This window comes from Pteropus medius, unplaced genomic scaffold (assembly GCF_902729225.1).
Source record: "Pteropus medius unplaced genomic scaffold, Ma_sr-lr_union100, whole genome shotgun sequence".
In the NCBI taxonomy this organism is placed as follows: domain Eukaryota; kingdom Metazoa; phylum Chordata; class Mammalia; order Chiroptera; family Pteropodidae; genus Pteropus; species Pteropus medius.
The window spans coordinates 3,338,233-3,350,777 of NW_024344436.1; the positions used below are offsets into that span (position 1 = coordinate 3,338,233).

At 37.4% G+C, this 12,545-nt stretch overlaps 1 protein-coding gene across 6 annotated transcripts in view; it reads left to right on the forward strand.

The window, feature by feature from the left end:
- The window catches only part of CDON (cell adhesion associated, oncogene regulated), a 91,616-nt gene extending 79,506 nt beyond the window's left edge, over positions 1 to 12,110 (forward strand). For 3 of the 6 annotated variants that reach the window (XM_039872755.1, XM_039872756.1, XM_039872754.1), the window contains 2 exons: positions 7,307 to 7,581; positions 8,179 to 12,110. In XM_039872755.1, coding sequence (XP_039728689.1) covers positions 7,307 to 7,581; positions 8,179 to 8,342 — 439 coding nt within the window. In that variant the 3' untranslated portion in view covers positions 8,343 to 12,110. Of the gene's footprint in view, positions 1 to 1,848; positions 2,160 to 2,182; positions 2,210 to 2,319; positions 2,593 to 5,611; positions 5,644 to 5,730; positions 6,299 to 7,306; positions 7,582 to 8,178 lie in introns of those variants that run through there. The other 3 variants (XR_005654938.1, XR_005654939.1, XM_039872759.1) reach the window with 3 other exon arrangements.
- Positions 12,111 to 12,545: the final 435 nt, after the last annotated feature.

A 12,545-nucleotide genomic window follows, 5' to 3' on the forward strand; every position in this document is an offset into this window, starting at 1 on the left:
GAAAAAAATTCAAAGCATTGTTTTTATTTATTTATTTATTTATTTATTTATTTATTTATTTATTTATTTATTTAGAAATTGATCAGTACCTTCCTTTTGGCAACAGTATATACCTCCTACTTCTAATATGGAGACTGAGGACCTGTCTCCACGGAGTCAGGTGATTAGGATAGTACTTTTGATCTTTTATTTGTAAGATTGTGTGTGAGTTTGCCATGTTTAGTAATGTACTTAGTCAGTTATTGTCACTCAGCATTTATTATCGCCAATTACGTGAAAGTCACCAATAAACTAATTCACTCAGGGAAACCCACACTCTAAGATTGGGGTCATTGCAACATCCAACAAAGAGTATACAATGAGAATGGGGGACAGCCGTGAGCCTGGAGGAATGTCATCAGAGTTCTGTTGCATAGTAACTGGTGAGCTCCCCCAAATAAGGGCCAGGTCAGCAAAATGGCAAGAGGAAACAGCAGAAGTGATCTGGGTCTTAAACTACTTCCAAGATGTAACTGTTTCAGAAGTCTCGAGAATATATTCATAAAACTAAGTTATCAGACATCCAAGATGTCCATGGTTAGTCCTTGCCCTCCAGGGATAATCAAAAGAGGAAACAATGCAAAAAAAAAACTCATATAATCATCTAATCAGAGCAATTCTGAACATAAGCATGCTTAAAAAATATTAAACTGTGTAATTAGAATGGAATACTTCTCCAGGAAGTATTTCAGAGGTGCTGTATAGTTTCACTGGGATGTTCAAAATATGTTTAGTCGAATACTAAAGCAACACGCTCTTTTAAGCTCAATCCTATGCTACTATAACAATCTATTTCCTAGTTCGTGCTATTCAGATTATCGATCAAAGAATACTTTATTATTTTATGACACTATAATAGTCACTTTCCTATCTTACAGTTTGTTCAGACAGGCCTCTCCTATTTACTTAAAGATATCTCGGTAAACTAATAGGTCCTAGACCCTCTGAAATTTTGCTCAGCAGTACAGATTTTTGTCTGTGGCAAGATGCACAGAGTTCTATTTACTCAGTGTTTTTAAACTTAAGAAAAGTACTTTCATTGAGCCAGAGACAACTCAGTGAAAACTTTCAGCCCAGGTTAAGCCAATAATAACTATAATTGAAAGATTGTTTGAAAGACTGAGATAGTGAAAATGTATTTTATAAACAGTACAACAAGCATTGTAATAGCATCTTAATGAATGTTATACACTCGCAGGCGTAGACAGAGAATCCTGTTCTCTTTCAATACTCATAGATGTGGGTCTCTTAGGTTTACATATATACAGTCTTTTGGGGGATGTGTGCGTGTAATTATCTGATTGCTTTAGAAATTTTAAAGCGTTATCAGTAAAATTATTTTTACATGCTATATACTCAATTATATTCAGAACAGGTATTTATAGACTATTCTTCTTTGTTCATTTCTTAGCATGTAACCACCAAGTTAAAGTCATTTTTATGCTGACACAAGTAGACATCTGGAATATGGCTAATATTTTTACATTTGGCTATCTAAGTGGTTAAATACTGATGGTTATGAGTTAGGATTTGGTGTAGTAGACAATTTTAAATCATTTTGATTTCTCATGTTGAAATTTGAGTCGTGATTACTTTAACAGTCTAACACAGTTTATGAACTTACTATCAGCACCACTCTGTTGGGAGTCACAAGTCAGAATACAAGTAAACACTGCTGTGATTTTCTGTTTCACTTATCTGAAAAATAAATGCTAACAAGTAGGTAGTAGGAAGTTGCACTTTTCTCTTGCTATGCTTGTAATTTCTTTTTCAAGCATATGTGTATTTAATCTGCTTGTTTACTTCCAGCACATAAAACCAGGTAACAGCATCAGCACACTAGTTCGGGTGTACCTGGCCTTTCCGTTTCGACCATTCCTTCAGTCCTGCCCCATCCAGATAATTCACCTTCACTGTCGCTCTCACAAAAGTGCTTTACACTCAAACTGCTAGACTGCCCTTAGATTTCACTAAAAAAGTCGTGTTCATTGCTTTAAATTAAAGAAATGAGAAGAAAAAAAGGAGAGAGAGAAGAATTTAAGGCATCTTATTATCTGGTGAGTTCATTATTTTATATCAACATTATGAATTTCATGTGAAATTTATATAAATAAATTATTAATTCATAATATTTTGTTTTTAGGGGACTGCCCTGGTTTTTCAAATTATGGCAAGTATTTTTTTTCTACAGATTAACTTTACTTCTTTTAAACGAAAACTTTTCTTTCTGACCTGATGCTCTTTGCTTTTCGATTTTGAGTACCTTTGTATTACTTCCAGGTTCTTGCAGAGAAATGGGACATGAAGCCAGAAGCTCACTTAATTTGTTTAACAACATCACCCTGGGGATTTTATTAAGTGCCTGCCTGTGCTGTACGTCTCACTATTCTAAGAGCTTTCTCTGACACCGAAGACAGTCATTGTCTGTCCCGTGGGAGATTGAAGTTTGAATCAGACAACTATGAAGCCAATCTGTATAAGAAAAACCAGACATCAGAACTCTTATTGGACAAAGACAGAGATACCTACTATTGTGATATAAAAATCAAAGAAGTAAGTGTATCAGTTTATTCTCACTTTAATATATATGTCTCAACTTAGTATTGGGTATGGTCTGTTGTTATAAAGTATTTTGAATAATTAGCTTAATTGTTGCTCTCTAATAATAAATTTACTTGCTTATGAAAAAAGATATAAAAAATGTTTGATGTTCTCAAATTTAATACTTATTTACTTAACATTTTTCGAAGTCCTACTGTATACCATTTACTGTGTGCTTAGTGCTAGACATTATGCTTTTAATTAGAGTCTAATATACATTAGTACTTTTACCACTTCCTAAACAATAAAATACTTTAGAACATGTTAACTCCACTGTCTTCTCCAGTGTTTTGTTATTTTTGACATTTGTTTAATTCTACAGATATTTAAAATCTTCTAAGACATTACAATTATTGTTTTTTGCAGTCAGCATTTATTCAGAATTTCTGACATTGCCTTTTTTGTTGCTACTCATTTCTTTCTGTGTTTCCTTCTCTCTGCTGCTACTCATTTTCCTTCCACTTGAACTCTCTTTAGCATTTCCTGTAGTACAGCTCTTAGGGTGACAAGTTCTCTCAGGTTTTGGCCTGAAAATCTTCAATTCATCTTCCTTTTTGAAGGATATTTATTACTATTTATTGAATCTTAGGTTGGCAGTTACTTTTTGTACTTTCAAAATGTTGTTCCATTATTTTATTACTTCCATTATACCTTCTCTCTGGAGTCTCAACCACTCAATTGTTTTGGTAGCTCTCTGGTGACTTCAACAGATTTAAAATAAAATTTCTCCTTTTTAGTTGTTCTCGACAGGAGAGTTTTTCTCTCCTGTTGACAAATCACTTATATGGTTCTCTTTTAAGGTAAAAATGTCTTTTTCTTTTGGCTGTTTTTATGATTTTCACTTTTATTTTGTTTCCAGCAGGTTAATTATTCAAATTCAAAAGTGTAATTTTCTTTGTATTTTTTCTACTCAGGGTTCATAGAACTTCTTAAATATGTGGCTTCTGTTTGATCAGTTTTAGAAAATTCTTAGCCTTTATGTCTCCCAATATAGCTTCTGTCCCATTCTCTTTTCTCTCCTTCAGAGAGACTCCAATTATACATATTTTTGAGTTTTTTGCTATGCTTCATATGTCTCTTAGCTTCTTTCTACATTTTTCATTCTTTTGACTCTGCTTCGGCTAAATACCGTGCAGTGACATCTGCCCGTTTGTGCTCAATTTGCCCTTAACCCCACATACCAAGTCCTTAATTCCAGTTATTCTACTTTTTAATGTAGAAATTCCAAATTACTATTATTAGATTCTAATTCTCTGTTAAAATTCTTCATCTTGCCATTGCTTTCTTGAATATATTCATTTAGTTCTTTTAAAGCCTGTATCTCCTAACTCAATATCTATATCACTAGTTTTTCTCTTGTTCCTATAAACTGATATGCCTGGTAATTTTTTCTCGAATTCTGGATATTGTATATAAAAATTCATAGGGGCTCTGGAAGATGTTTTCTTCCCCTAGAAAGAATTTACTTTGGCTTTTGGAAAGCAGTTAGGTAAGGGGCAGATCACTTTAACCCAGCTAGGAATCGAATTAATTTAATGCTGAATTTTGATCTTTGTAAAAGCCTGTCTATTCCTGTATCTTTATAACGTAACCCTTCAAGGATCCTAATTTAAAAAGCCTTGGGTATTTACTGGTTCTGTATTCCAATTTCTCTCTTCCCAGCCCCATGAAACTGCCAAAAGCTCTGCTCAGCTTCTCACCTACCACTTTTCTGCTGGGCGTCAGTGTTTCATCCTGCACTGAATTGGGCACATGCCTCAAGAAGAAAAATGTGCTGAAACCCAGAGTCAAATTTACCTCCTCTCTAGAATCTCAATCATTCAATTCTTTTGGTAGCTCTCTGGTAACTTCAACAGATTTAAAATAAAATTTCTCATTTTTAGTTCTTGGCAGGAGAGTTGTTCTCATACAGACTAATCAGTTACAGCCAGAAGCCAAGAATTTAATTTTTAAGAATTATTTCCCAGAAATCATGGTAGTCATATAGAGTCTCCTGACCAGAGATATTTCTGGTTTTATAAAATCAGAATCCTTCTTATTCTCTAATTCCATAATTGCTATGTAGTATAATTTTCTCGATTATGAAACAGTTGAGTCTGAAATAGAATATACACCAGTCTCTACTTGGTAATGTGAGAAGCCACACATCTCTAACCCATCTCCAAGTTGAGTGCTCCCAGTGCCTTTTGTATCTTCTTATGTAACACTTACTACATTATATTGTAACCATTTGTTTATTTCTCCATCTCCTCTGTTAGACTGGGAGCTGGAACTCTGCTGTATTAACCTTTATATTTTCTATATCTACCATAGTGTCTAACATTTAGAAGATATTCAGCAAGTGCTTTTAGAATAAAGAGCTCTTCTGGATAAGATTATTTATATAGATGGATAATACCTTTTAAATTCTCATTAGCAGGAGTTTGAATTCAGAAAGGTTTTTTCCCACCCTCACTTTGCCCACATTTTGGATGAATACCCTATTTAAAGTCTGTGGATTCCCATGAATTGAATGCATTCAGGGGGATTTGGGGGTTCTCAGTATCGAGATAATAGAAGAGACTAATGATAAAGTACAACGAAGGAAGAGAATGATAACCCTGGATAGCATGGACGTTTTTAAATAGCTGTCAGGTGATAAGTGCTCACACTTGCCAGCATCCCAGACCTCTGAATTTAAAGTTCAGGGTTGTATCAGATGTACAGCAGAACAAATAAGGGATGTAGTACCCCCTGGAATCGTGATCCATCCAGCCCAGTGTTCTGATTCTGGCCCCAACAAACTTTCTTCTATACCAGTGCTGCTCTCACTTTTTATTGGCTAAAGACATGCATGGGAACACTTAAGTTTTATTTGAATCAGTATATATTTTTTGCTATATTATTAAAAGTTAAAATTACAGTGCTGTTAGATAATACTGTACTCAAATTATTCTGTACAAGTACCTGACCTACTTTGCTTTTGTTCCAGATGACTGGTATCTGAATTCTACTAAGTGTATAGTGAGTATATTTTTCTATTCGAAATTAAAGTTGGACTTATTTAAATTAAGGATTTGGTTTACTGATAGATATTTCCCTCTTTTTCAGGTTCAGATCCTTCTTCATGCTTATCGTTTGGTATTTTCAATAACTTGAACCAACAGAGCCATTAGTAACAGTTACATGGACTTCCTTTTACTGATTTTCAAATGCCCCAGAAATATACCATCCCATGTTTAAAGGATAGGAATCCAAAGAATTCTTATCTTTATTCCCTAACATTGCTTATCTACAACACATTATCGGTCAATTATATGTGATTCCTACCTAACATGCCAAAATCAAAGTTAAATGAAATGTTTTCTTTAAACTTTTCTTACTCCCAATTTTAGAAATAAAAAAATATATTTATTTCTGAGATTCCAGCTTCTGTTAATGGTGGAATAGCTTGATCATCTATAGGCAATAATGAGAAATGTGGACAATTTGAAAGTATTGGAGAGTAACCAGAAGTGGGTAGAAACTGAAGAAGCCTAACCTTGAAAGACAATGAATGACATTTAATGAGTTTATCTGAGGGCATTCTTCTATCTTGCCAGAGACCCAAACAGAAGGTGTCAAACAATGGAGTTCAAGGCCAACAGAACTAAAAACTTAGAGGGAAAAATCCTCCCCCGCCGCCCCAAAATACTATATGTGAAGAAATAGGAAAATGTGAGACTTCTTCAAGGGGAAAAAAGTCAATAGAAACAGACCCTGAGATGACCCAGATGTCACAACTAGCAGACAGTGACTTTAGAGCAGCTGTTAAAAACATAGTCAAGGACTTAAAGGAAGATATACAGAAAACGAATTCATATTTGAGGAATTTCAGCTGAGAAATAGAAAATGTAAAGAATGAACCTATGGAAATTCCAAAGCTGGAAAATTTGCTAGACGAAGGCTTAACATCAGATTGGTGACAACAGAAGAAAGAGTCATTGAACTTAGAAGATCAATAGAAATAATCTAATCTGAACAACACAAAGAAAAACAATTAAAACATATATCTCAGGTGAAGGTAGGAAATAAAAATATGACAGAGTTAAAGTGAATGCTCAGTGCTAATTATAGCATTCAATTCTGCAAAGAAAAATTATTAAAAAATAAAACATGGATTTTGAATATCTAATCCTTATAGTGTTTCTTCAAGGGTGAGAAGGAACCTATTATCTAGTTTCAAAGGATCATGTTTTTCTTGGTTTTCATAAGGTCATTTCTCTTATGTGGACATCAGTTTCTTAGCTTTGTGTCCTTTTCTTCCTTTTTTATTTTCTCATTTCTTCTAGCGGCCAATGGCCTTTTCCTTCTGTGTGCTGTATTTAGGAGCCAGTTAATTATGAAATAGGAAGACAATTTTCAACAGTGGACTAAGGCAAAGGGAACACGTGGGATAGGTCATCATTGAAGGTTCCATTCTTAAATGGTTTGCCTTTTGATGTATTCTCGTGTTGTATTTTACATTGACTATAATTTTTGAGTTCTTGATATATCAAATCATAGTAAAGCATTTAATTATTTCTAAGCAACAGTCTCTCTTAAGAATCTATGGATACAAAATACCAAATGATATTTCAAAATAAATGTATTTTAATTACTGATCCCTCTAGACAAAATTCTGTTTCTTTTGGCTTACATTTTGTAGGTGTTTCACCAAAACGAACGGCACTTTCAGCAGTACCCCACTTCCTGTGGTTCCAGTGATAGCACCTTATCCTCAGGATGGTTTGGAAATGAAGACCCTCAGTCACCTGAAGATGTCTATGTGTCTGGCTTCCACAGCCCCCAGCTGTGGCCAGTCACCTGAGGAGAGCATTAAGGATGATGTGGCACCAAGACCTGCTCAGCATACTTGCTGTCAGGATCATAGGAACGAGAGCAACTCTGATTCCACAGAAGATGCAACGGAGTTCAACAGAGGTACAGGGAGACATTATAAAACTTAAGTTTCGAGATAGTCTTCAGTTAGTTCAAGATAAGGGAAGATGATGCAGATGTATTCTGTGATCCATCGACTCTCCTATTTCTTAAGAGAGTAGGTGGGGTGTTAGATACCTCAATACAAATTCACTAGGTAAAGGATTCTTTGGAATTTTATTATTCATTTCCTTCATCTCAGGCCATTAATCCCATTTCATTTGGAAAATAAATCCAAATAGGCTTCGATTCAGTTTGTACCTGGACAGTAGACTTGCTGGAAGAATGCATTTTGTGGTGGTCATGGGGCCTCTTTTTCATTTGAGTTGATTCTTGAGTTGTAGCCTTTCTTTAAGGTGGTTGGGGGCTTTCAAGGAGCTTGCTTTAACCCTCAGATGAATTGCATAACTGTTCATGAGAGTTCAACTTTATTCTAAACCTTTTATAGCTAGTGCCACCCTCAGATTCAAACTAAACATAATTGGGCTCTACTTTTACTCGTTAGTCTTTCTTTATTGCTCAAAGTAATGTTTTTAGACTGCTTTGTAATAATCAGCCTTTATCACTTCATAATGCTTCCAAACCTTTTGTGTTTTTCAGAAGACAGCTGTGTCCATTCCGAAACAGAGAACAAAAATTTAAGTTGGAATCCTCTTATTTTGCCATCTGTTTCAGAGGACTGTACTGAAAAGACAATATGGTCTCCTCCTGGCATTCCTTTAGACAGCCCTTCAGGAGTCCTTCAACAACTCCAGGAAACCTGAGAATGTGCATGTGACCAGCCACGTTCCCACTTCAAGCCAGTAACTGTACGAAAGGCTTGGGGATAGACTGAAAGATGTTAATTCAAATCAGAGAATATCTTTATTTATTTTTGTAGTAGTAATGTCATGTGAATGTATCTTAAAATGTGTGCCCTTTTATATTATTTATGCCTTAAATTTTTCCCTCCCTTTTCCTTCCTCCCGCCTAGGTAGGAAACCTAGTTTTACATAGTTTTCAATCATCTGAGAGAAGTGGAGTCATTCCGTGTTTTCCAAGAATCTCAGTGACAATAAGAGCTCCTCCTGCGAGGACCCAGCCTGTTGGCTGATCCAGCTAAGAGGGAATTGCTCGGGCCGTTTGAAGTTTTCAGTTAGAAAGCTGTCTTTCAATGTCGTGTTATCAGACTTTCTGAGAACATTTTGGAATCAACCACAGTGGTAGCCTGCTGTTCATAATAGCAGATCTCTTATGAATTTCATTAGTGCCTTCCACAAAGGTGATAGCTGACCTGTTGACTATCTGCATGTGGGCACAAGTTATTTTCAGTTTTCTAGGCACTAATCATGCACAGTGTCATGAATATGGTTAAGGTTAAGGTCTAGTTGGGTTACTGCAGCCTGCAGAAAGGGAACCAAGGCCAGAGAGAAGAATGCCTTCACGTCCTACTGCTTTACAATCGCATTTCTTTGTGAAATGGTCACCATGGGCCTCTTTTGGACTGTTTCTAAGAGATAGGAACAAAATACAACTTTGAAGGGGTACTTGAAGAGAAAGATTCACGTTTTAAGAAGAAAGGGGAGGGTTTCAAGGGAACCCATCTTGGCAGAAGCTCTCCCATTTCTATAGGATTGTGGTCGTGGTGCCACGGCACCCCAAAATTGTCCTTTTCTAACTTCCATCATGGGCAATACCTGGAAAACGTGTTGGACAAGACTTAATTTGGAGGGAAAGGGGGATATGGTTTGAAATTTCCTGACTTTTTTTCAGAATGTCGTCATCGTAAACAGGCAGAGCTCATAAATCACAGTTCCTGCTGCCTCCGAGTGACAGGGTGTTTGCAGCTGCCCTCAGAAGGCTTTTCTTCTCTCCATCTAAAAAAACAAAAACAAAAACAAACCTTCGAAACACCATAAGTATGTTTAATAGCTTGAGTCCAACCGCAGTGGGTCACTGCCCCTTTTGGGATTGTGCGTCCCTTTTGGGGAAGAAAGTGAAAATGCTTCTCTGGAAGCCCAGTAGTTCCAGCGTAAATGAAAAAAATTTACCGTTTCCTAGAAATTGCCGTGAAATAGACTAGAATACTATGTTAATCAATTTTCTATATAAGTGCGTCAGTATTCCCTTGCATATGTCTATATATTTTATGCATAGAACTGTTAGTGAAATGTGCTGTTGAAGCTGAGTCACTATGCCAGAATTCCTTCAAGTAGAATGTAGTGGATATAATTTCGGGTCAAGTGTTAGGGATGCTATAGAATCAAGTTCTCCATTCCAGGTGTCCATGCCTGTACTATACTGGATTTATTCTTCATGTTACATAGATGCAATTAGCTTTTGAGGGGGAGAGCTTTATCCCTGACTTCTGTGACTAGCAAAGGACTAAGTCCTAGTACACAGAATATGAAAATGTACCCTGTGTTGGCCAATCAAGTTACAGCGATGCTGTCACAAAGCGAGTTTTAGAAAACTGGGGAATAAATGTTCATAGGCAGTCATTTTGATTCAGGAAACAGGTATATTAGCATGAGCCTTAGGTCATAAACTGCTTTTAAAGATGGAGTTTCAATATGAGATTTGTCCACCGGGAAGAGAACACGACTTTACCTTTAGGGCAATCTCATTGTGGACTGCTTTATTTATATTATTAGTAACGCTGTTTTAAGTGTTATCCCTTTTATTGTATTTTATTTATAAAAAATGCCTTTATGTATTGAGATATATAAATATAAATATAACTATATATAATTGTCTTTATGTTTAGGAGTTATGAGTTCTCCCTAGCCATGAGGCGTTCTGAAGTTTCCTGCCCTGCACAGTCATCAAAACCAGTCCTGCCTAATGTCACTTCACCAGGAGGTCTGGGGACACAGTATATTTCATTGCAGGAGATATCACTCACATTTGTGGAGTAACTGTTGTGTACCAGGCACTGTGTTTGGAGTTTGTTACTGCTATCTCATTAACCCACGCAGCAAACCCACAAAGTAGGTGTTGACGTCCCCGAGTCTCACAGTGAGCTGCAGAGCCTGAATTTGAACTCAGTTGATGTGGAGCTGTAATCCGAGCTCCTTCCATTTTTCCATGCTGCTTTCCAAAAACATTGTGGTTCACTCTTTTAATGGAACCAGTCCAGTTCTGCATGCTCCAGTCCGCCCCTGCTGCTAGATTCCTCTGCCACTCTTAACTCTACAACTAGAGAAGCTGCCCTCAGTCCCGTGTGGCAGAGCCCTGTGCTTATTCCTTAGTCTTCTCGGAGTCCACGTTTCTCTCTGTGAACCCCTCACCGCCCCCTGCCCCCCAGAATCTGATCTTAACTCAGTTTAGTGATACTGTAGTTGGTCAGGCCTCTTTATATTCCTTTTCATATTCCTTCGAATGCTCCATGATTCTTTGTTTTAGCATTAAACTTCCCCACTTCTGTTCTATCACTTCGCTATCTCCTTTTTTTTCTTCTTTCGGTTATGCACTGGTAGTCTGGTGACAGGTGATGGTCTGGTGGTGTACAGGATTTAACATTGTAAGTTAAATTGCAGTGCTTTAAACCTTTTGAAGTGGTCTTTTAAAAAGCATTTCTTCCTTGGTTTTGTTTTTGTCAAATGAGTCCGCGAAGACCAGTACATCCATATTAAGCCGATCGTGTCACAAATCTCATTTCAGCTACAGTACTGCCAAGAAGTTAACTTTATAATTGAATTTCACCTGTGTTGCTCTCTTTTCAAGCAATGACTTTGAGATGCATGTTTTGTATTATATTGAAAAGTATGTTTTATTTGCCTTAAAGTTGTAATAATAGTATGTTTGAAACTGTACATATTTTAAATGATGTAGCTTTGCCAGGTTTTCTTTGGTTGATACGATTTTGTATTAAAAGAGAATGCTGCTTCCATGTAGAGTGGCAGTGAAGATGGGGTGCCCAGATGCTCCCTGTTTGTATAAAGCTGCTTATAGCTTGTGACTAGGGTGGGTATGTGTCTTATGTCTTACTCTGAAATGTTTTGGAACCTCCACCCTGCCCTTCCCTGAATCCTCGCCCCCACCTCCCGTGCATATCCAAGAGCCAAATGAGTCAATTCCTTCTGTTCTGACTCCAGAGAACCAGACCCTGGTGGAACAGGATCTAGGACAAGTGTTTTATGGGAAGGCCAGGGAAATACCTGAGCCACAGAGCTGTGTTGAAGCAGGCAGATCCCCTTAGGGGAGCTCAGCATTTCATTGGAAGGAAGAGAGGAGCGTGAGGAGAAAGGGGACGAGTGGTCCCTCCTTGCACATCATCTGTTTTTTACCATCAACCTAGAGCAGCATCTGTATGAGCTCCAGAGTAGAATTTAGCCTCTTCAGGAAGCAGCTTTGTTTCACTACCCTAAAAGATCAAAGTGACTGGACGACTTTGACCAGAAAGCCACTGGGGTCTTTTGATTGGGTGGGGCCTTGTTATATTTTATTCCTCATATTTAAATAAGACTTCCTCAAGCCTTAGCCCCAGTCCTGAGGGCTCTGAGGGAACTCGAAACTCCTTTTCTAATAAAGTCTAATCTGTGACAACCTAAGAAGCAACTTCAGTTTCTGTCAGTTTTCTGTCTCCTTTCAGGCGCCACTTTCCGTATTCCTGGCAAGACCATCCCTTGGCTCTCTTGCTGTTTCTTCTCCTCTGAGTCCCCTGCGGAGCCAGCCCTGAGTCCTAACCTTTCTAGTCAGTCGGAACAAGCATTCGTTTGTGTTTCACCCAAATTTCAGACCCACGCACACTTGGAGCCAGTGAGTCATACTGGCAGCTGACAGAGTATGACTTTGGAATAGCCCGGTCTCCCCTGTCGGCCAGCTCCACAAGGCCTGGTGGCAGAAAACTGCATCTGCAATACTTCTGCTTTATCTTGTTGTCACAGACTCCCGGAGTCTAGCGACTATCCCTTTGACCACTGCAGACTCAGTGATATCCCCACACCAAAAGTAGAAAAAAAAACCCCTGGGATTGGCACCTGGCT